Source organism: Sciurus carolinensis, chromosome 4 (genome assembly GCF_902686445.1).
Source record: "Sciurus carolinensis chromosome 4, mSciCar1.2, whole genome shotgun sequence".
Taxonomy (NCBI): Eukaryota; Metazoa; Chordata; class Mammalia; order Rodentia; family Sciuridae; genus Sciurus; species Sciurus carolinensis.
The window spans coordinates 82,889,610-82,911,334 of record NC_062216.1 but is presented as its reverse complement, the minus strand read 5'-3'; the positions used below and the strand labels follow the sequence as shown (position 1 = coordinate 82,911,334).

Here is a 21,725-nt window from a genome sequence, read left to right as displayed (position 1 = left end):
TTTTGTTTCTGATGTCCCTCTCTGAGACACAGCAAAGAATTTAAGATGGTATTCAGATACACAAAAGTTTTGCTGTAATAACCAGATGTCATGCAATATTTTAGAAAGTTATACCAATAAAAAAAACAGGAGGTCAGGATCATTAAGTTCAAACTCTGTCTCTGGAAGTGAGCAGACCCTAGTTCAGATGCTATTTTTCAGATAACTGTTCTGCCCCAGAAGGAAACAGTATTCTCTGAAAGCTAATCTCAAGAAAGTTGAATTCTAAGAATTATTGATACAGTGAAGTTTAAAGTATGTGATTATGCATTCAAGAGGTTAAGGCAATGATTTTCCAAGGATTAGCATTTTCTCCTTTTTTTGTGTGTTTTTTTCATTTACATACTCTAATATTACTATTAATATCTGAAAAAAGCATACTTTGGATATTGATTTGTAAAGAAAAGTGACATACCATGTAAGTTAATTGTGTAAGAATTCACATCTGATTGATTTCTTTCTACTCATTTCATTAATAAGTTTGAACAGAGGAAAGCTAGATGTCCAGTGAGGAAAGGATTTTTGCCAAAGTTATTGGTCAGCTAATAATTCTCATCAATAATTGTCTCAGTACAACTCTGTGCAACAAATACAGTATATTGTCCAAAAAAACCCAAGTTCTTGAAAACTTAGTTCAAACAACATCAGTGTGTTTTTGAGGCATTTCTACTTTTCACTGTTTTCTCTGACTGTTGATGATACAGTTACATCATTTAAGTTCCTCAAAGAACTAAGATTGATAGAATTTTTAAGTACCTAAACTTTGTGCAATTTATTTTGCTAGGTAACAATCAGCAGAGAAGTAATAAGAGATAATAATAATAGATAATTGATGCATATAAAAACCCTGAAGCTTAGAATAGTTAACTTGCTCCAGTTCACATGTGATATGAGGCTCATTCAAATCCAGGGAGATCTCTCTTCAAAGCTTACTTTAAACTCCTGCAATGGACTCCACCACAACCAGTGTGTGACTTTAAAACTGGCTTAATTAGTAAGGAAATTGATGCTCCCTAACAAATATATTCATTGCATGGGTAAGATCAATTGAGTGTGCTTTGTGAAGCCGAAGTCTCTGCCTGCTACATCACTGTTCTAATCAATCCCAACTGGGAAGCACATGTCAAGGGCAATGACTCAGAGCAAAAATAAGTCAAGGGGAGCAACTAAGAATAAAAATGATGTCTTATTATTTTTTTAAAGGTTATCAATTCAACAAATAAATGATCAGAATCAAGTATATCATCTCCCATGAAATTGATGCTTATTCAGTGCGGGGTGGATGACTGGCCCTTTCTGGAGATGTGACCCCTCAGTATCTGCTCAGAATAAGGTTCTCTGTCATGGAACCATCTCCCACACAGTGCTCACCTGTTATGAAGCTTATGGTGGAACTGTCACAACAGCTCAGTTCTGGCTCTCCCCACGTCACCATGGTTACTCGAAAGTTGTAGTACCATGCTGGCAACAGATTAGCTATTCTCTGAATGGGGCAAAAAATTGAGGAGACAAAAGACTAAGAGGAAAGTAATATTTTTGGAGCAGATGTATTTTAATTAGGTCATAATAAAACAAAGTTATTCTCCTTTTTTTGTGTCTTGAATTTGTAATTCTTAAATGAAGTAAGCCATAATAAAATAAAAAACACTAATATAATTTTTAAAAGATGATTCAATGATACAGAAACAAATATTTCCAATTCTGGTTTCAGTATGAAATTTTCTAAATTATATTACACAACAAAATAGCACTTGTTTGTAAGTGACTGTACATGTACTTCTCCCTATTTATTAGACAAGTGACCTCTCACAAGTCTGTATTGTTTCAACATGAGCCAGAGTCTTGTTGGGTAGTAACTACCTCAGACCTTACTGGGTAGAGGGCAATTGTGTACTTCATGCATAACCTGTAGGTAACCTACACTTTAAAAAATTGTTTAGTCTCAGAGAGAAAATCATTAGTTATTTCATAAAAACCATTTTGCAATGGTTCAGTACTATAGGTGTTTAACCAATTTGTGGATTCCAGAGAGAGTCATCACTAGAGGTAAACAGGGTCAAATAACTATTGAAGGCCTGAGGGAAACCTTTTATATTTTCCTCCTTAGGAAGCACAATAAGCACTTTCTAAATCTATTCTGCTTTGAGCAAATGCAATAAAAAAGTGTCCATTGACAAATTAATTCAACTAGGGGTGAAAGATAGTTTCACAGAATTCTCTCTCTCAAAAACAAAAATAGAACCCCAAACACCCCAAACCCTAAAAGCAAAAATAACTAAAAGCCTTGAAAGTAGCAAACTACCTCTGTATGTTTACAAAATGATCTGATTTACAAATCACTTCTTTCTGACACATCTGTCGACCTAGGGAAGTGTGACAGCTGGTTAAGGGGCGATTACCACAGATGCAGTTAGGGAGACTGTCGCTGCTATTTCATAGTAGGTTGTCCACTCTGAGGTCATTGTTGCAGGGTTGAAATAAAACATCTCAACCACGTATTTTCTGAACACTCCTAAGTAAGGTCTGGTCCAGCTCAGGACCACTGCCGTCGGCCCCAAGGGATAGAGCATTAAATCCTTTATTCCAGTGGGAACTAAAAAGAAGAGGGCAGGGAGTAAGGAAAGAAAGCCCAGAAGAAATGTTTAATATCTCAACAGTGGCTTCAAATTCTACTTAAAAATCAGGCTTTTACCCTTCTGATAAAATCATCGAAAACCAAAGTAAATACATTTGCATCTGATTTTTTTCCACTAAGTAGTAAATGCTAAGATGGACTAAGTATTTGGTTCTAGTTATTTGTTACCGTCAGTCCTGTGCATCAGCTGGTGCCATATTTCTGGGATCAATCAACTATGGATGGAAAACATTCTCCCCCCAAATTCGTCTGTATAGAATCTAACTTTTTTTTCTTGTTTGCATTCCCTAAATAATGTAGTATAACAACTCTTTACACAGCATTTTTATCGCATTGAGTATAATTAGTAATCTAGAGATGGTTTAAGGTGTGCGGGGGGATGTGTGTAAGTTATATGAAAATACTATGTCATTTTATGTGAGGGAAGTGAGGATCAGAGGATTTTGGTATCTGTGTGTGTGTAAGTGTGTGTGCAGGGGCTAGGGATATAGCTCAGTTGGTAGAGTGCTTGCCTCACAAGCACATGGCCCTGGGTTCCATCCCCAGCACCCCCCCAAAAAAAAATGTGTGTGTGCAGGGAAGATGGTGGGGAGGTCCTGGCAGCAATCCCTCATGGATAGGAGACTACTACTATACTCTGAAGTAGACTATTGGGTGAACTAGAATAGGTGTTCATATGCAATGATAGTGATTTCAAGCTTGCACATTGCACCCCTCCAAACAATAGTCTGAGAAAGATAAGTCACTATTCTTGTGGCTAGGACTTACCAATGGCAAATGTCACAGGATCTGAAGGTGGTCCAATCAAAGGGCCTTTCCTTAGGTACATCACAACCTGGTACTGGGCACCGGGAACCAGATTTTCAATAATAGGTTTGCTTGAGTTCACCTTTAAACCAAATACCCAATAAGATTTATTTAGAAGTGGATTTGCAAAAGCTGAAGTATTCAGGGACTCTGAGGAACCACAGTGACTCTGAAATCCAGAAGCCTTTACTTATACTGGGAAAGGTCAGATTTCAAAATTAGGATGATTTATAGTTTATGTGAACCCTGAAGGGAACCCAGAACATTCCAATTCTATGGCTGGATTTAATAAGCCCTATGAACTGCTTCGTATGCATCAATGTCAATTGTAGCTCCACACACTAGAGACACATCAGCCTCTAACCATAATCAAATCAACAATACCGTAAGGAGAGTCTGACATGCTAAATTGTAGTGTCAGCTGATTACATATGGAGATTGGTGCAGAAATATCTTTTAGTCTCTCGTCACTTACAAGTACATAATATCTAATTATAAAGATGGAAATGACCTCAGAGATTATCTAGTTCAAATCTGTCATTTAACAGATTGAGAAAGTAAAGCCAGAGAATGACCACATTCACATACTGAGACTCATTGTTAGCACTAGAAGCTTAGTGTTGGGACCTCTGATCTACATCACAGGCAAGTCACTGGGCATAATGTGGAGACACAGCAGTAAGCACTTTGAAAGTCTGTTGTAACCTTATAAGATAATGTTATGGAGAACATTTTTCATTTAGATGAGCTCCTATTTACTTTTTTTTTTAAACTTCTGATTATATACCAAATGCCATATGGAGTCCAATAGTGAGAATGCATAGATGAATAAAATGGATTTATTAAAGTTGAATGTTGAAGTGCACAAGGATTTATGGTTCAACTAGTGGTTAGGAAGTGAGCTGCTTTGATTTTAGTGCCTCTAATATTTAAGACAATCTTCCTTAATGGGAAGAACACAGGTTCTCTATTCAGGCTGCCTGATATCAAACTCTGAATAAGCCTGGGGATTTTCTTATAATTTATTTAAAAATTTTACCTTGGTTCTTCATTGATAAAATATAGATAATAATATCATATCTGTCATAGAGTTGTGAGATTGCTTAAATCAGAATATCAAGAAATATTAACTTTTATGAATAAGTTTTTGGCACGTGGGATACATAAAATTGCAGAACCACTGCAGGAAGGAATACAAATCAATATTGTAATATTGAGCAATATTGTCAATAGTTCATCTATACTGTGATATTTACAGAATTCTCATTAAGATTTTAAGGATAAACATACAACTGGTGATATGAAATAAATTTTAATCTCTTCTAAAACCAGAAACTGATTATAAATGGTAGAAATTGTATAATTTGATTGGGACAAACTGCTCTGTACAAAAGCAGAAAGAGCACCACACCAAAATTTCTGTTCCATTGGCTTGACCAAAGTAAGATTAAATTGGATTAATAAATTAGCTCTTCTACCCTTTCTTCTCTATTTATATTCTTTTGTACCAGAGTTTCTTGCTCACATTTTAGACTTTCAATTTTCCTGAAGACTTAGACAAAGTTACTCAGGTGTCCTTAACTGACAGGGAATTTTCTAAAAGGTCAATGTGAATGAGAACATACATGTTATGCCTAACGAAACAGGACTATTTCATATCTTTGAAATATATTCTAATTTGTGAAAGGCAGCACCTGCCTATAATCCCAGTTACTCAGGAGCCTGAGGCAGTAGGATCTCAAGTTTGAGGGCAATCTGGGCAACATAGTGAGATGTCTAAAAACAAACAAATTCTAAATGACAAAACTAACCCATACTCATTACAAAAATTGTTCCTACAACAGAAGAGTAAATGACCTAAATTGGAAGTCGTTTCTGTTCTCCTTCCACAAGTCCTGATATTTTGGCAGGAATTATTCTAACACATATACATCAATAATATGCCACTGAACCAAATATGTCTTTATATTATGAACACTACTCCAAACTTTTCATTTAAATTCTGCAGCAGGTTATAGACTTCCTACTGTACCAGTAGTCAATTTGTGACTCATTTTGCCTACTTCGAATATTCAGAATAACACAGGATGTAAAGAGTACAGATTGTTTCAGAATAATGTTAAAATTTCTTGAGTTTAATAATATTTTAGGCAATAGTTGATTCTAACTATTCAAAGGAATACTTGGAATCAAAGCACTTGAATATGCAGGTATAATACATTCATCCTGGTTGTCTCCTGCTCTCAAGATGGTTCCCATTCTCCCTTGAACGTGTCTCTTCTGTCCTAAATAAATCTGTCTGTACCTCTTAAAAATAAGTAAATAAATAAATTTATCCAAGGGAAATTGTACTGCATGTTTTTTAGAAGAAGCAATGATAAATATACATATTACTTAACTTTAAAGAAAATGACGAGTACAATGGTGTTGCAAATTACTTGCCTTGGTAACAAAACATTGTGAACACCAGTGCATCCCCCATTTCTGAATATTTGCTGAGCTCCCAACCTATGTTTATCCTTCTATTACTCTCTGCCTATTTACTTATTTATACCTGGAAAATAATTGTATGTATCTAGGGGATAAAATGTGATACTTTGATCTATCTATCTTTGATGCTTTGATCTATGATATCTATCTATATAAATGAAAGATTCCATCAAGTTAATTAACATATCTGTCACCTCACCAATGTATTATTTTTAAGAGGTGAGAACGTTAAAAATTTTTTAGTAATTTTGAAGTATACATTACAAGATTATTACTTGTCACCCTGAAGTGCAATAGCTCACTAAAATGTATTCCTCCAGTGTAACTGAAATTTTGTACCCTTTATTCAACATCTATTTCCCCATCTTTCCTCCTCCTCCCTCCACTTTCTGGTAACCACCTTTCTTTTGTTTCTGTGAAATCCATTTTTAAAAGACTCCATATATTTGTAGATCACACAGCATTTGTCTTTCTATGCCTGGCTTACTTCACTTAGGATAATGTCCTCCAGGTTCATCTAATATTGTTGCAAATGATAGAATTTCTTTCTGTTAAAAGGCTGTATAGCATTCCATTGTGGGTATATACCACTTTTCTTTATCCATTCATCTATTTATGGAATATTTAGGTTGATTCCATATCTTAGCTACTTTGAACAGTGCTGAAATGAATGTGAGGGTGTAGAAGTCTCTTCTTTATCCATATCTTTTATTTAGCCTGGACCTCTTTGGACATTTGTTGAAGGTGGGAAGGGGAAATGCTCCTGCATTCTTCTTACTAAATCACATGAGTTTTATTCCCTACAAGATAATTTTACATTCCTTCCATCAATTTCTACCTGTTTTAGCATTTCAGTATTTTACTTGACTGGTTTAGGTTTCAATCTTGAGAACTCAGTTGAATTCAATGTCACTCCGAATAGGCCCCAATACTACCCCTCTTCAGCTCCATAAATATGAGGAAAAATATACTAGAGAGCATGGATAGAAGGAATATGAGATAGACTGTTAAATAGTAGGGTAGAACTAACTATATGGTAGTGAAGATTCTTCTGAGTTCGAAATGGTCTTATTTTATTCTGGTCCTTCCTCCATTAGCTCTTAGCTATACATTTATTCCAGTTGCTCAGGCTTTTCTATTGAGGACTCTGAAGCTGCTCTACCTCCCTCCCTTGAGTCACAAAAACATCCAACTAAGTCTGGATAATAATAAATGCTGACACTTCTTTTTATGAACTTACTATGTTCCAGATGCTGAATTAAAAAAGTCTTTATTACAACTCCATAAAGGTAGGTTTGACTTCTTCCCATATCACAGAGGAAGACACCAAGACTTGCAGAAATGAAGAAAGCTGTACAGACTCTCATGATGGTCACTGTTAGAATCAGGTCTGAAACCCATGCTTGTCCGATGCTGGAGTCTGTGCTCTGGACTCTGTCAGGATGGTGGTAAGGGTGAACCTCCCTTAAGGCAGCACATTGCAATCCATAGAAACTGACTGGTAAGTCAGATCATTTGGGTCTTGGTCACTGTTCTGATATTAACCAGCTGTGTAACTTTGGGAAGTTACCATAAATATTCTGTCTATTAGTTCTACCATTTCTTCATTTGATTGTCATTCTGATTTTGTCATCAAGTTTTATACATTCCCCTAATTTGCAGAAAACATTCATGGACTAAGTCAGATCACAGATAAGAACAAATATACATGAACATGACTTTTCCTAATTCTGAAATGTATGATTATGCATAATTCTTTGGAGGGATTCTGAGAGCACATTTATTCTGAAGAATTGTTCAAATTTTTTATGTAACACTGATTTAGCATGATTGTGTTCAACATGTTATAAATGAATAGTCTTACAATGGTGCTGGGAGAAATGCATCACAAAACTCCTTCCTGAGGACATTTGATTGCAAATCCATATGAAAATCACTCACACACACACACACCTCATGAAAACACATTTACTACACTGTACTGACAAGGAAGGCTAGCCTCTAAGCTTCGTGAAATTAGGGTGCAGGTCTAATTTGTCCTATCTCACTTATGACCCACCTTACACACAGAGCCACTCAGAAATCAGTGGAATTAAAGGGTAGAGTAGGGACATTAGCAGTGAATCTCACAGATTACCCAGATAATATAAAAAGCATTGTCCTGGGGTATAGTCAGTGGTTGAGCAAATTAAGTAGAATGAGACTTCAAGAGTGAAACCATTATGATGTGTAATGGCTGGAGTATCCCTGATCTGAAAACCCCCCCAATGCCCTAAAATCTGAAAACTTTGAACACCAATGTGATTGCACAAGAGGAAAATTTCACACCATAAAACTTGCTTCATATGACTATTAAAAATATTTTATAAAATTGCCATCAACCTATTTGTATAAGATATATGTAAAACATAAATGAATTTTGTGTTTAGACTTGGGTTCCCTTCACAATATAGCTCATTATGTATCTGCAAATATACCAAAATAAAAAAAATTTCGTGCTCCAAAGGCCATAATTCCTGAATCTATCTTATCAATTTAAAATTTCTCACTGTTTGAATTTCACTAATGCCTAATTTTCCTAAGAGGAATGGGAACATCCTGAAATTTCTCCACATGAATAGGTAATTTAATTGTTTTGGCCTTTAGGGAAGAAAATAATGTGTGGGACACCAAAACCCATCTAATGTCACCGCACAGACAAATAAAAGGAGATTTGAGGAAAATTGAACAGGTTCTCAGGGTAACCAGGAACAATGTTGTTCTCAGCTCCTGCTGCGCAGCTTCCTTCAGGACTCCTGATCAGGTGTGCACACCCATTCTGTCAGCTCCTCACAGAACCACTGATCGCATACCTCTCCACCTGCCCCTCACTCTCCTTGGTGGCTGCTTAACTCCTTTTACCCTTCAAAACCCTTCTCAGTGGTGATGGGTGAGAAGGGAGTTTTTTACTTTATATACTTTTAACTTCTGATTTTATTTTCTCTGTGACCATGTTTACTTTTATAATTAAAATAGACTATAAGAATGGGAAAAAAGTAAAGCAAAAAACCAAAATAGACCCCAAACCCTGCTTTGTTGTTTCTCTCTTCCTCTGGGAAGATTTTATGACCAATTTCTAAATCGTCTTTCCTCCCAATCTGTTACTAATGCCCAGCTCCTCTTCCTGTGAACTCGTGAGACCTTCGTATCATTCACTTTGTGCATAAAGTTTATCCTATAAGGTGCAGTAATTCTTTGTTCATTTATCTGTTGTTCTCACGAGATAATCTGGATCTCCAATATCTGCCCTAGTATTTGGTGCATCTTAGGGGCTCAGCAAGTTTTTTTGAATAAGGGATAAAAGTGAAAGGAACATGGGCTCCTATGACAGGAAAAAGATGACTGTAGCTGAAGAGCCATGCCTACTCATTTCCCAGTTCCTCTGCTGGCTCTTGATAATCCTGCCTCCAACACACCTGCCCACAGAGGGAGACCTCAGCGCTGCTTCCTGCTGTTGTCACCTTGCTTTGCTGGTGACACTGCCTCTGTGGTGCCTTTCCTTTACCTGAGTGCAGTACTGCTTTTCAAGCCTCTGGCTCTCCTTTTGTTTCTGGCAGGTCAGGGACACCACAGACACGATGGTACTGTTGTAGTTCTCTTGGGAAGATGTCCAGGACATCAAGGCAGTGGTTGAACTTAAAACATGGACACTCACATGCTGGGGCTTCTCCGTCAATTCTTCAATCCACTCTCCTGTAGGACCTGAACATTTCAAATCAGAACACAAGAGAGGTTGCACACGGAGCTGGCTGAGATAAAAGATTCTGGTCTAAACATCATGTTGTTTTCCTTTGCCCTTAGAGAACTACTCAGAGCAAGAGTGGGATTCTGCTGTTCCCATCTGCCCAGTGACAGTCCTCAATTCCATCTACCCTCTGATCCAAACAGCAGCAGCAGCAGCAGCAGCAACAACGACGACAACAACAAAAACAAATATAGTTTTACTGACAGAGAGAAGCTCCACTTCAGTTCTTCATGTGCATCTGAGAGTATCCTGGTACCTTTTTTACCAGAGAGAATCTGCTTTTAACAAAGGGTGGGTGTGGCCATGAGGCATTTCATCAGTGTTCATAATTCCTTTGCTGTGAGGATCTTTAGTTTCTAGAAATAATTGCTTTGAGATTCAAATTAGTCTCTGCTACAATCCTGTGAAAAAATTTAAATTTGGCAGCAGCAAGAACAAAGAAGCAGGCTGTGACTATATTAGACAAGAAATAGGCAACAAACTAGCTCAATTAATGAAACTGGCTAAAACCTGGGCCATATTTGAGAAGTGTGGTGAGTTCCTTACTACAAAATATCTCCACAGAAGTGTCCACCAGTAGCTTTGCTCTCTTGGGGGTTTTAAAGTATTTCTTAGCACAGTGCCTGGTACATAGTAAGGACTTTAGAAGTGCTAAGGTGATTATTATCTACAGAAATTCCCTGTTGAAATGCAAATGTGCAAGCATCTTTCTCTTCTTTGTTTAGGATGCATTTTTCAATCTCTTAATAGAAAGCTGCATTCCTACGAGGGGTTCTGCTGGGGAGGGCAGATTCAGGCTGAGTGCAAATGGTGCAAAGGACATAATTTTTAAGTGATAATAATGAAGGCAAAGAGATATAGTACCCATTATGTACTAAGTTATGTGTTTAAATCCTTGAATTCTTCTAACAGGTCTATGATGGTAAGTACCATTATTAAATCTCACTTTTCAGCTGAAGAAACTGAGGCAGAGATACAGTAAATGGAGCTAGGATTCACACACAGGAAGTCTGATTCCAAAATCCATGCTGTAAACTCTGCATGTGGCTTCTTGGAGCACTATTAACTAGGGAGAAGCTTAGCTTTGGTTTGGAGTAGTAAATTTGTCCCAGGATTCAGGTGTGCTCATTATTCATGGTGCAACCTTGGGAAACGATCTCATGTCTCCAAATCTCAATCACTGCATCTGTCAAATGGACAAATCAAGGAATGTTGAAATATAAAAGAACTTTGGATATCCAATGACTTACTTTATTGATGAGAAGAGAGAGGTTCACAGTCCAGACCTCCTGTCTTCTGAGTCAGTGCTTTGTGACAAAATGTCATGATGCCATCTGATTAACCTACTTCCCAAGGCTATTGCTGTGTTACAGAACTATGTAAATGAAGGCTACTGGTGTAGAGGGGGCAGGGGAAGATAAAGTGGCAGGAAGCAAAAACAAAACAAAACAAAACACAAAAACAAAAAACCAAAAAACTGCTTATCTTATAGTTTGACATAAGGACTGACCTGATGGACGCAAGGTACAGTGTCACCACAAGCTACACGTTCCTAAATTTTAATCCTTGTTCTGACACAGGGGAAAGTCACTGAACTTTTTGTAACTCAGTTTTTTTCACATAAAAGTAGGGATAATAAAAATGTTCCCTTCATAAAACTGTTAAGTAATAAATCTTAGTGCAGTAACTCAATACTGGAAACAGCTTGGTTAGGAAAGTGGGCTACAACTGTTATTTAGTTGGTGTGTAACTTCACTATGTTGAATGAAATTAAGCTACCCTAATTTGTTGCTCATCTACCCAGTTAAGTATTTATATCAACAGTATACTTGTTTTTACACAGTACATTGGATAGCACCTTAAGCTGCTAGGTAAGCTGCTAGGTAAGTGGGGATAATAAAAATGTTCCCTTCATAAAACTGTTAAGTAATAAATCTTAGTGCAGTAACTCAATACTGGAAACAGCTTGGTTAGGAAAGTGGGCTACAAGTGTTATTTAGTTGGTGTGTAACTTCACTATGTTGAATGAAATTAAGCTACCCTAATTTGTTGCTCATCTACCCAGTTAAGTATTTATATCAACAGTATACTTGTTTTTACACAGTACATTGGATAACACCTTAAGGATTTAAACATTTTTTTATTGGCAAGAAAATATTTCTACTGGTCTATCTTTTTACAGATTAAAACAAAGATATGTTTCTGAAATAATCATTTATCTGAGCAATTCTGACAAATTCTGAATAGCGTTGGTCACTTTGTATACGCTTGAGAACGGAATAGAGTGCCTTATTGATAAAAGTGATTCAATAAATATTTATTGAATGTATAAAGAATGAATACACAAACAAGTAGTATAACTCCAGCCTAGGATTTATAATTTGGTACGAGAAGCAAGATGAACACACATAAAATACATCTGGGAAAATGTCTCCCATTAAGTGTGTGTTTTATGCTATGGACTATGAAACACAATTGAAATTCAGAGGAGAGAAGTCAAAGTAGCCAAAACCATTGAGGGAGAGGACACTGGCCATGAGTCTGCACTGGTGAACAGGGAAGTCTCCATCAGTACAGCATTTTTAGCCTGTCGGGAAGTGCTGAGCACTCTGCTTTATTTCTTTTTCAAGGGATCCTATCAAACACCTTCCATGATTGGAATCCATGCAAGGCAATTGCTAATATCCTTTTTGTGTGTCTAACAGATAAATATTTCAGACCTTTTGTAGGTGGTGATATTTTGGTTTCTCAAGTAAATATGCTCTATTAGGAACATCATTTTCAACATTTTTAAGCTGCTAGGTAAGCTGATTTTCTTTCTCTGCCCCTATTCTCCCTCTCCTGCCCATCTTTGGAGGATCATTTGAGAAAGGATAGTATTTTGCCTTTAAAGAAAGTCCTGGAGTGGAGAGTGGTCATCCTTTTCTGAGAGTAGTTTTTATCTATGTTTTCTGACTTTTCTTTCTGCTGATCAACAAGCTCATTAAACTCCTGGTGAGGTAGGTGACTGATGCTTAAGCTCCTAAACATCTATTAAACATAGTTAAGCTAAAAACATTACAGAGAGACACTGTTGGTGCAGCTTTCAGAGCCTCGCTCTTGCTCTGCTATTACTTTTATGGAATCAGTAGAAGGTAACCTGAGATGTGACACTGGCTTTTAGGATGTTCTTGCTTTGTATTCTGCCAACTGCAGGGAGACCACCTGGGTATAACTACACTTGAAGTTTCTGTTTTTTGAACTCCACAAGCTTGATACTGTAATGAGATTTTTTTTATAGTCCTGTAATAGCAAATTTCATTATGAACTCAAACAAAAGTCATATTTCCCAAACTGTGTGTCCTTGTCCTTGGAGAATTTGTTACAGCTAGTGTGGAAGGCCAGCTTAATAAATGTTCAATTATCACAATAGTAAAAATAATCCTCAAGTTAAATCCCTGGGTAGGTCTGCTACTATTAAACATACATATATTTCCTCTGCTGTCAGAAGCTCCTGGATCCTGGCCTCCCCTGACCTTGAGGAATTCTCAGGATACCTAAGGTTTGTGAATAATTGACACCTGAGCATCATTACTCTAGCTTCCCTGTAAGCACAAAACAATATCTTTGCTACTTACTGATATAAAAACTGAGTGACTTTGCTGATTGACTTTTTCGGGTTTCACAAGATCCTGAGGAACTAAATGTTGTGACAGATAGCTTATATTTCCCAGGCTCCTTCAGTTCTGCAACAAATTCATGTGCTTCTTCATCCACGGTCAAATATTCAGTAAAGTTATCTAAATCATACACACACAAAAAGAGAATATATCTGAATTGACATCTAGAAGGGCCCTGGGTATAGACAGGCCAATTAATTAAAATTCAATTATATCTCTAAAATAAGGCATTATAAATAAAAAAAGATGAATAAGAGTTCATTTTTTCATACTTTAAAAGTATCAAAACTAAAATATGATATCCAAATGAATAGAACTAGGGATGATTGTATTGCATATCTTTATGTATTTTTTTACTCAATAAAATTATGTGCACAATAGAAATAGAATGGTATGGAGAAGATAGCAATTGTTGGGTTTCTCATTTGATATAAGAGATAAGAAATAACTATCACCAAATACCTTCTAAGTTCCTCATTGTAGCATTAACTATCCATAAATGTTTTAAAATATATTGAATTATTTCTAGTTAGAGAAATATGGCACATTATGTTTTTCCTTCACCTGTTTACTTCTAGAGCCTTTAAAAATAAGAATTACTTTACATTGTTTCAAAGTCTATCTGCTGCTGCTTATTAATTCAGTTTGAAGTCATTATTGTCTGTTGGTAACTACAATAGTCTTCAAAAGAACATACTGCAGTCAGACAAAGGCATGATTGAACTTGCAAGGAAATAGGCACTGAAAATATTCTGAGTTACAAGATACTATTTTTCATAGACGAAATTAAGGAAAAGACATAAAAAAATAGGCTAAGGGAACTTTTGTTTTTTAGATTAAGCAATTCCAGACAAATGACTTTTGACTCAAAAGTTATTTGTAATTAACCAATAATTGTAATTAACCAAGGATTTCAATGTTATATAATATTTGGGTATGGTTGATTGCACTATCATCTAATATAAAAGAACCCACAGATACATCTATTATATTAAATAAAATATGAGCAAGCAATATCTTATGTATGAATCCTGCATGATCCCAATATCCTACCATGGAAATCAGGCTGCCATCGTAATTTCAAATTTTGACAACCTGACAACCTGCTCTACCCAAATGACTAGACTGGAAAATAGCAAGTGAAGTATGTTATTGTAAAAACAAGACAAACCAAAAATAGTCATACAGCCACTCGGGAAGCTGAGGTAGGAGGGTCATGAGTTCAAAGCCAGCCTGAGCAATTTAGTGAGACTGTAAGCAACTTAGCGAGACCCTGTCTCTAAATAAAAATTTTTAAAAAGGGCTGGGGATGTGGTTCAGTGGTTGAGTGCCCCTGGGTTCAATCCCCACTACCCACTCCCCCACAGAAAAAGTCATAAAAACCTACCAAACAATTCAGATATACCATGGCTCTGTTTTCATGAATTAGTAGGTTACAATAAAAGGAACAGATCTGAAATGCTAGATAAATGAATACAAAATATGATGCAGTAGCTAGCTATAGTGGAAATACCAGTTGTTGCATATTTTCCTTTTTGCTACTAGCTCCTCTTTGGGAAAATCTGAGAACTGGTTCCGGAGGAGCACATCCCATGAGGAATAAGAGTAGCTGAGTAGGCAGTTCATGAGTCTCAGACTTGTAGGAAAAGTAGTTATTTTGTCAAAGATTCTTTTGGTGCATGTTTCACAAGTTTGCATATAAGAAAATAAATTTGTTCCAGATTATTCTGTAATATTTTGCAATGGTTAGACCCCTAATCCAAAACATCGGAAAACATAAGATTTTCCTCAGTGCCTTGGACTATGTGAAATGTTTGGCAATGAAGTTTTAGTAAAGGAGATTTGTGAAACACCCCATTCTTCTGTTTCTGATCTACCTTATTCATGTTGATTTTCTGCTCTCAGTTCTCATTGGATACTCAAAGTCTTCTCTTTCTTTCCACTTATATTTAGATATTAATTATATACCAGTAATCTTTTTTTCCAAACTCAAATTTAAAACCATTTTAATTTCCTTTTCTTTGCACCATTTCTTATTTCCTCTGACTTCCTGCTGCCTTACCTTCTTTTTCTATGAGAATATTGAACCCATCAAAGGCAGTAGGTGGTTTTGGGGGTAACCAGCTCAATATCATTTGAACAGGGAAGAAAGAAAAAGAGCTTGATGCTGACTTCTCAGTCTCACTGAGTGTATTGTTATTCTCGTATTCCATGGGAAGTACACTGACAAATTCATCTTCATTTTCAGGAGTTGCAGATGCACTGTCCCACCAATAGGGCTGAGATGTGGTTTCGTAGTCGCTGCTGTTAAAATCAGGCCAACCAGAAGAGAGATTGCCAGAGGGTATCTCAGGAGTTTCATCTGTGAAGTGGAAGAGTTTATCTTTTCCTGTTGAATCTTGTGATTTTAAGAAGGATTCTTCTGGGAAATTGCCACTCTGTTCTTCCCAATTGTTTTTGTTCAAGTTTACAAAGCGAACAGAAATATTTCGAGGTGGATATGGGGCTGTAAAAGAGAGAATTTTAATTTTCAACTTTTAACTCTATTATACTGGATACTAATGAGTCAAAACATAAATACCTTTACAACATAAAGTTTAATTTTATTTCTAATATATAGGCAAATTTTACATGAAGAAAATCTGTGGTTTTAAGAATACATACTTCTAATATGCATATAGTGGATGATGTGAACATAGGAGCAAATCATCTGTCATTCTTTAAAAGTATTAACTTATATTATGCTTGTTGAAGTAGTAAGTACTTCTCAAGAAAACTTATATAAATATTCTTCAGTTTATTAAAATTTCACCTTTTAAAACAAAGTGTCTCAGTCCCTGGATCTTTAGTACAAAAAAAAAAATCTAAATATAGTTTACTTATAGCTATCAGGATAAGACTACTTCAAGTTACACAGCTGTACCTAGAAGAGCTGTGTATGTGAGTTGCTTTTAGAGTTGGTGACATGTGTTGGAAATATGACTTCACTCCTCACTTCTCTAAAATGCAACGTGAGAACAAAATGAATTTATGAATGAGGTAGAAAATCATGAAGACACTTCATGGTTTCTAAATAGAACAGTTTCTAACTGTCCTTCACATAGCAACTCAAATACCACCTCTTCCTTGAGCTTTGAATGGAAATTTATCTTTCCTTCCTTTTTACTATTATGTAACTTTTTACCACTTTGATGACATTTATTTCATGCCTTGTATTTGTACCATTTATACAATAACCTGTACCATGTTTTGAGGACAGAGGCCCTGTCTCTTCTCTCTTTGTCTTAATCTTTCTTAGGACTTAGAACAATGTCCAGGTATAATGTGCTTAATCAAGGTGTCTTTACTTAAGTTGAATAATGAAAAAGACAAATAGAATCATTGATGTGGAGATAAGATGAATTAACTAATTAGCTGAAATAGTTTCCTTATGTTAGCCTAATTAAATGGGAGTCATGACATCTTAAAATTTTAAATTGTAGGGGCCTTTGGGTGATCTAGCACAACCTGTTTCCAATACTCATAACAAGGGCCTTTTGAGCATTTGTTAGGCACACTCAATATTGCTTATATTGGTGATGGGTACTTAGTACTTGGGGTACTGGATTGAATCCAGGGGCACTATACCACTGAGCTATATGCCCAGTTTTTTTTATTTTTTATTTTGATACAGGGTCGTGCTAAGTTGCTTAGGGTCTCACTAAATTACTGAGGCTGGCCTCAGACTTGTGATCCTCCTGCCTCAGCCTCACCAGTTTCTGGGATTACAGGCATGTGCCACAGCACCTGGAATTTTTATGGATCCATTCTTCTTTCCATTCATCCATCCAACTATCCATACATCTTTCTATCATATAATAGTTCTAAATTATATGATTTATATAATATTATAAATAATATGCTACTATTATTATATAATTATATGCTACTAAAATTTAAGCACTGTGAATTTTAGACATTGGAATCCCAATATTTTCCCTTAATAATCTGATAGCCTGTACTACAATGTCTCCCATATGCTTTTCTGCTATGTGGGCATTTGTCAGAATATAGGTTATAGAATAACCAATGTCCAGTTATAGGATAACCAGTGTCTATTAGACCTGGTTAAGTTATTTAGTTGTAACTTTTGGTAAAATCATATTTTTTATTCAAAGATTATAGACCTAAGATTGCACTGATTTATTTTAAACTTTTATTGAGTATTTGATAGAAAACTTATTTTAGTTTATTAAAATATATATTTCCTTTCTCAGCTCTTAAACATTAAAATTTTTTTTTGTAGTTGTAGATAAATAGAATGCTTTAATTTGTTTATTTTTATGTGGAGCTAAGGATCGAACCTAGTGCCTCACACATACTAGGCAAGTGCTTTGCCACTGAGCTACAACCTCAGCCCTTCAACATTTTTTAAAAATAATAAAAATTAAATAAACAGCAACACATAATTTAATTATTTTTTTTTTCACTAAATTTGCTTCTTCATAAGACTTACCAGTTCTATGCTGTTTGGGTTCATGACTGACTCCACTGTACTCCACAAGGGTACTTTTATTAAAAGTTGCCTCAGACACCAGCTGAAAGGTAATATTACTATAACAAATTCCTGGCAGCCAGTGATTAAATACTGTTTTTCCCTTAAAGAAATCTGTGAAGAGAAAAATCAGTTACATTAAAAATAGGACTTTGTAAATGTCATATACTTGTAGAAAGTTCCAATTACAATGAAATATCCATAAAATAATATTTCTTTCAACTTTTGGCATGGTCAGTAAAAAATAATTAGAAGACTGGAGATCAAAGTTTTGAATCTTTACATTGACTTCTGAATCCTGGACACAATTGGAGCTCAGTTTTTATTATAGGAAATTTTGGTGAGAAATTATTGAGATCAGATTTATGCTAGTCATTTATTTTAAGAATGAAATACCATAGTACTTTGACACTTTATAACAGAAGAAATAGTAATTTCATAGAAAATGTTTTCATATAAAAACATATAAAAACTAGCCTAGTTTAAAAGTAGACTGGTTTATCTGCCAATTGGCAGACAGGGCCTGTTCTAAGAAAGAAAATGAAAATTTGGATTCTATTTGGAACAGATTAAAGGAAATAATACATTTAAATATCCAATCCAAGTCAAAAGAAATGAGGGAAAGAAATGACAAGCGCCCAGCAATGTCGACTTGATTCTTTGAATGATTTGAATTATTCAATTCCCATAGGCTCTCTTCTCTCTCTGCCCTCCTCACAGGGTCCCCATCAGGCCAGTAAAAACAGTGAAACCAATTTTTGTGTATTAATGCAGTCATTAAGTTCATCATATAGGTAAATATATATAAACAAAAAATATTGCCTTTTGCATTTGAAAATAATCTTGTACCATCTTCATACTAAGCTTTGTGAAAGGTATCCTTTGCCATCCAATCCTAGAAATGCCTTTCTATCATACTCAGAAGGAAATGGGTAGGTTAAGTTGCTTCTAAACTTCTTTGAATTCATTTCCTGTCCTAGGCATGCTGTCTTTGGCAAGAATAACATGTAACTGAAAATAATTTGAGTATTTCTCATATCGTATGCATGACTTGTGATTCTCAGCTAATGAACCAGATGTTCTGAGACTCCTCATAACAAAATTTTCATGACTCAATAACTATTTTTAATGGCTCATTTATAGGTCAAGTAGTGAATTATAAAGTCTCTAGAGTAAAAGAGGAGACCACTTGGAAAAAGTCATGTAATAAGTAATAATCATTACTCTTTAGCCTTTCTTTGCCTCTTACCTTTATATAGCATTGTCCGGAAGTCCTTGCCTTCCCAGTAGCTTATGTTTACTCTTGTGAAAACATTATATTTCTCTGGATAATGGATTTCAAACAAAACTCCTGTTTCAGGAGAAGGTTTATAGTCATATATTGAAACACTGGTTACAGGTAGAGGTTCTACAGAAGGGAAGTAAATGGAAAAAGGGAGAGAAAGTCATCAGTACTTAAAGTAGCAAGGATTACTTCTAGAATTTTACTTGTATTTTTATGTTTTCTAAGCACTAAACTCCTCAGTTCTCATGAGTTGAGTGTTTTCCTTAGCAATAATTAATAAATTCCATTTTGTATGGTACTTTCTGCTTTTCAAGAAAATTTCATAGTCATTTTTTTTTTTCATTTGTCATTTGCAACAACTCTGAGATCTAGGGAGAACAAATATTATCTCCATTCAACAGATAAATGTAATGAAAACTCAAAAGACTTTAAATTACTTGTCACAGACAATTTAACAAGTTTGTGGCAGCATCTTTATCTCCAGATTCTTAGCTCATTTTTCTTCTCCTTATGCCAAGAAAATTTGATGTTAATAACAAACCAGTAACAAAATACATTTTGGCTCTGGCCAATGGTAAATATTTATGTGATCATTTATTTCTTCATGGAAACTTAGCATTTATTTTTCTGTATTCATAAAATTGTAAAATATTCAATGTTGTAAAAATAACAGTTTAAATTATCAAACCATTCTTCCTACAGAAGGTGAAAATTTATTTCTAGTTTGCTTGAGCTGTTAATTCACAAAACTTTTAAAACATTCATTTAAAAAATTAAGATTGATATGTCTGCATTTCTTCTATGTTCCTTCATGTGGCAAAATTCTTATTAAAAAAAAGAGCTCCCACACCCTTCTGAAGGAGCTACTAGATACATTTCACTTGTATGAAATTGATTAAAAATATTTGAAATAATTTGGTTTGGAGTCAACTATTATATGTTGTTAAATAAACAATTTTGATTCAAAGTTTTTAAATTGGAAAGATTCTTGGACATCATCTATAGCCCAAACTAAAGTAATATCCTCAGTTTAAATTTTACAGTTTAAAAAATTTCAATTTCAATAAAATAAGATGCCAAAATTTGACTTAGTTCTTTTAACAAATAATTATTGAGACTCTTGTTTGTCTTGATCTGTAACTGAATATATTTCATTCTGTTCCTCAGGACCTTAACCTATTTTTGCTTTTATTTAAAAAGATTGAAAGAGGATTGAAGCTACATGTTAAAGATTTGCTTTTTCCTGGATTTTATGGAAACCCAAACCAGTATCTGTAAGAAAGGAAGGCTTTCACATTGTAGTACATTTTGTGATCCTGTCTCTGCAGACTGTGCTATATTCTCTGGTTTTAAAGTTTCTATTTTATCTTTGTCCTATCCCTGGTCTTTGTTCATAAAATTTATATTTCAGAGTGAGCTTACTCTGTGCCATGTAAACAAACAACCCTGAAGAATCTGAGGTTTGAGTTCAAAACTCATAGAGAAATTTGGAACAATTCGAAGGTCTTTCTTTCAACCCAGTCTAATCACCAACCCAGAGAGTCTAAGTATCCAGCTATCAACTCTGGATGTAAAAGAACCAAAGTGAAAGCTAACAGCAAAAAAGCAACCACGGAGCAGTAACTCTTCCCCTGCTGCAGTCCTGTTTCATACCCTCACCAGGGATCCCTCCACTGAAAAGGGAAATTAGAGGTCCAGTCAATCTTTCATACCCTGCGGCATGAAGTCTGCACATCAAAGCCACAGTCAAACTTTGAAATTCAAGGCATATATGCGAATTTATTTATTTATTTTTTAATTTATTTATTTATTTTCAGGTTTTTTCTTTTCTTTTCTTTTTTGATTGCTACAAAGTTACTTAAACTTTAAGAGAATTTCTAAAATGCCTGATTGTGTTTGTTTTATACATTTCCCTTTGCTTCAATGTAAATGATCCCTGGATCAGCTCTAAGTCCTCAACTCCATGCCCAATCATTAATGAGGTGTATTCTGTTTGAAAATTACTGTTTTCAGTAGAACTCAGGTGCATAATCTCCAAATCTTTTGCTATCTGTCCGGTTACTTGTTCCATGATTTTTCTTTTTGAAATTAAGTGATGGACATAAATCAGAGCTATAATTACCCACATGTATTTTAGTGATAAAGTTAAATCCTAATCTAATTCCATATTCCCTGCCCTGTCAACCATTCCATCTTGCTTCCTTTTCTTGATTTAGGAGCCAGGCTGGATCAGACAGAGAATTGGGCTTGCTAGAAAATGCAAATTGCTTATCAACTTTACTTATTTATCACTTTCTTATCTTCAGGTCTTTTAATGTTTCAAATAAACAAAGCATTATGATATACAGCAGAAACTCCCCCATATAACTTACCCATGACTTCCAACGTGGTTAGAAGTAAATTACTCTGAATTTAGTCCTTATCTTCTCATGTGTGTTTATATTTTAATATTTGTATGTACTCAACATTATTTCATGTTTTTATATGTCATG

General features: G+C 35.2%; 1 protein-coding gene across 1 annotated transcript in view; it reads right to left on the bottom strand.

Moving 5' to 3' along the window:
- The window catches only part of Ptpro (protein tyrosine phosphatase receptor type O), a 228,093-nt gene that overhangs the window by 67,420 nt on the left and 138,948 nt on the right, over nt 1–21,725 (bottom strand). The window contains exons 3-10 of the mRNA XM_047549974.1: nt 19,198–19,356; nt 17,910–18,062; nt 15,477–15,920; nt 13,373–13,534; nt 9,516–9,712; nt 3,443–3,563; nt 2,439–2,632; nt 1,411–1,522 (exon numbers count right to left, since the gene is read on the bottom strand). Coding sequence (XP_047405930.1) covers nt 1,411–1,522; nt 2,439–2,632; nt 3,443–3,563; nt 9,516–9,712; nt 13,373–13,534; nt 15,477–15,920; nt 17,910–18,062; nt 19,198–19,356 — 1,542 coding nt within the window. The remainder of the gene's footprint in view (nt 1–1,410; nt 1,523–2,438; nt 2,633–3,442; nt 3,564–9,515; nt 9,713–13,372; nt 13,535–15,476; nt 15,921–17,909; nt 18,063–19,197; nt 19,357–21,725) is intronic.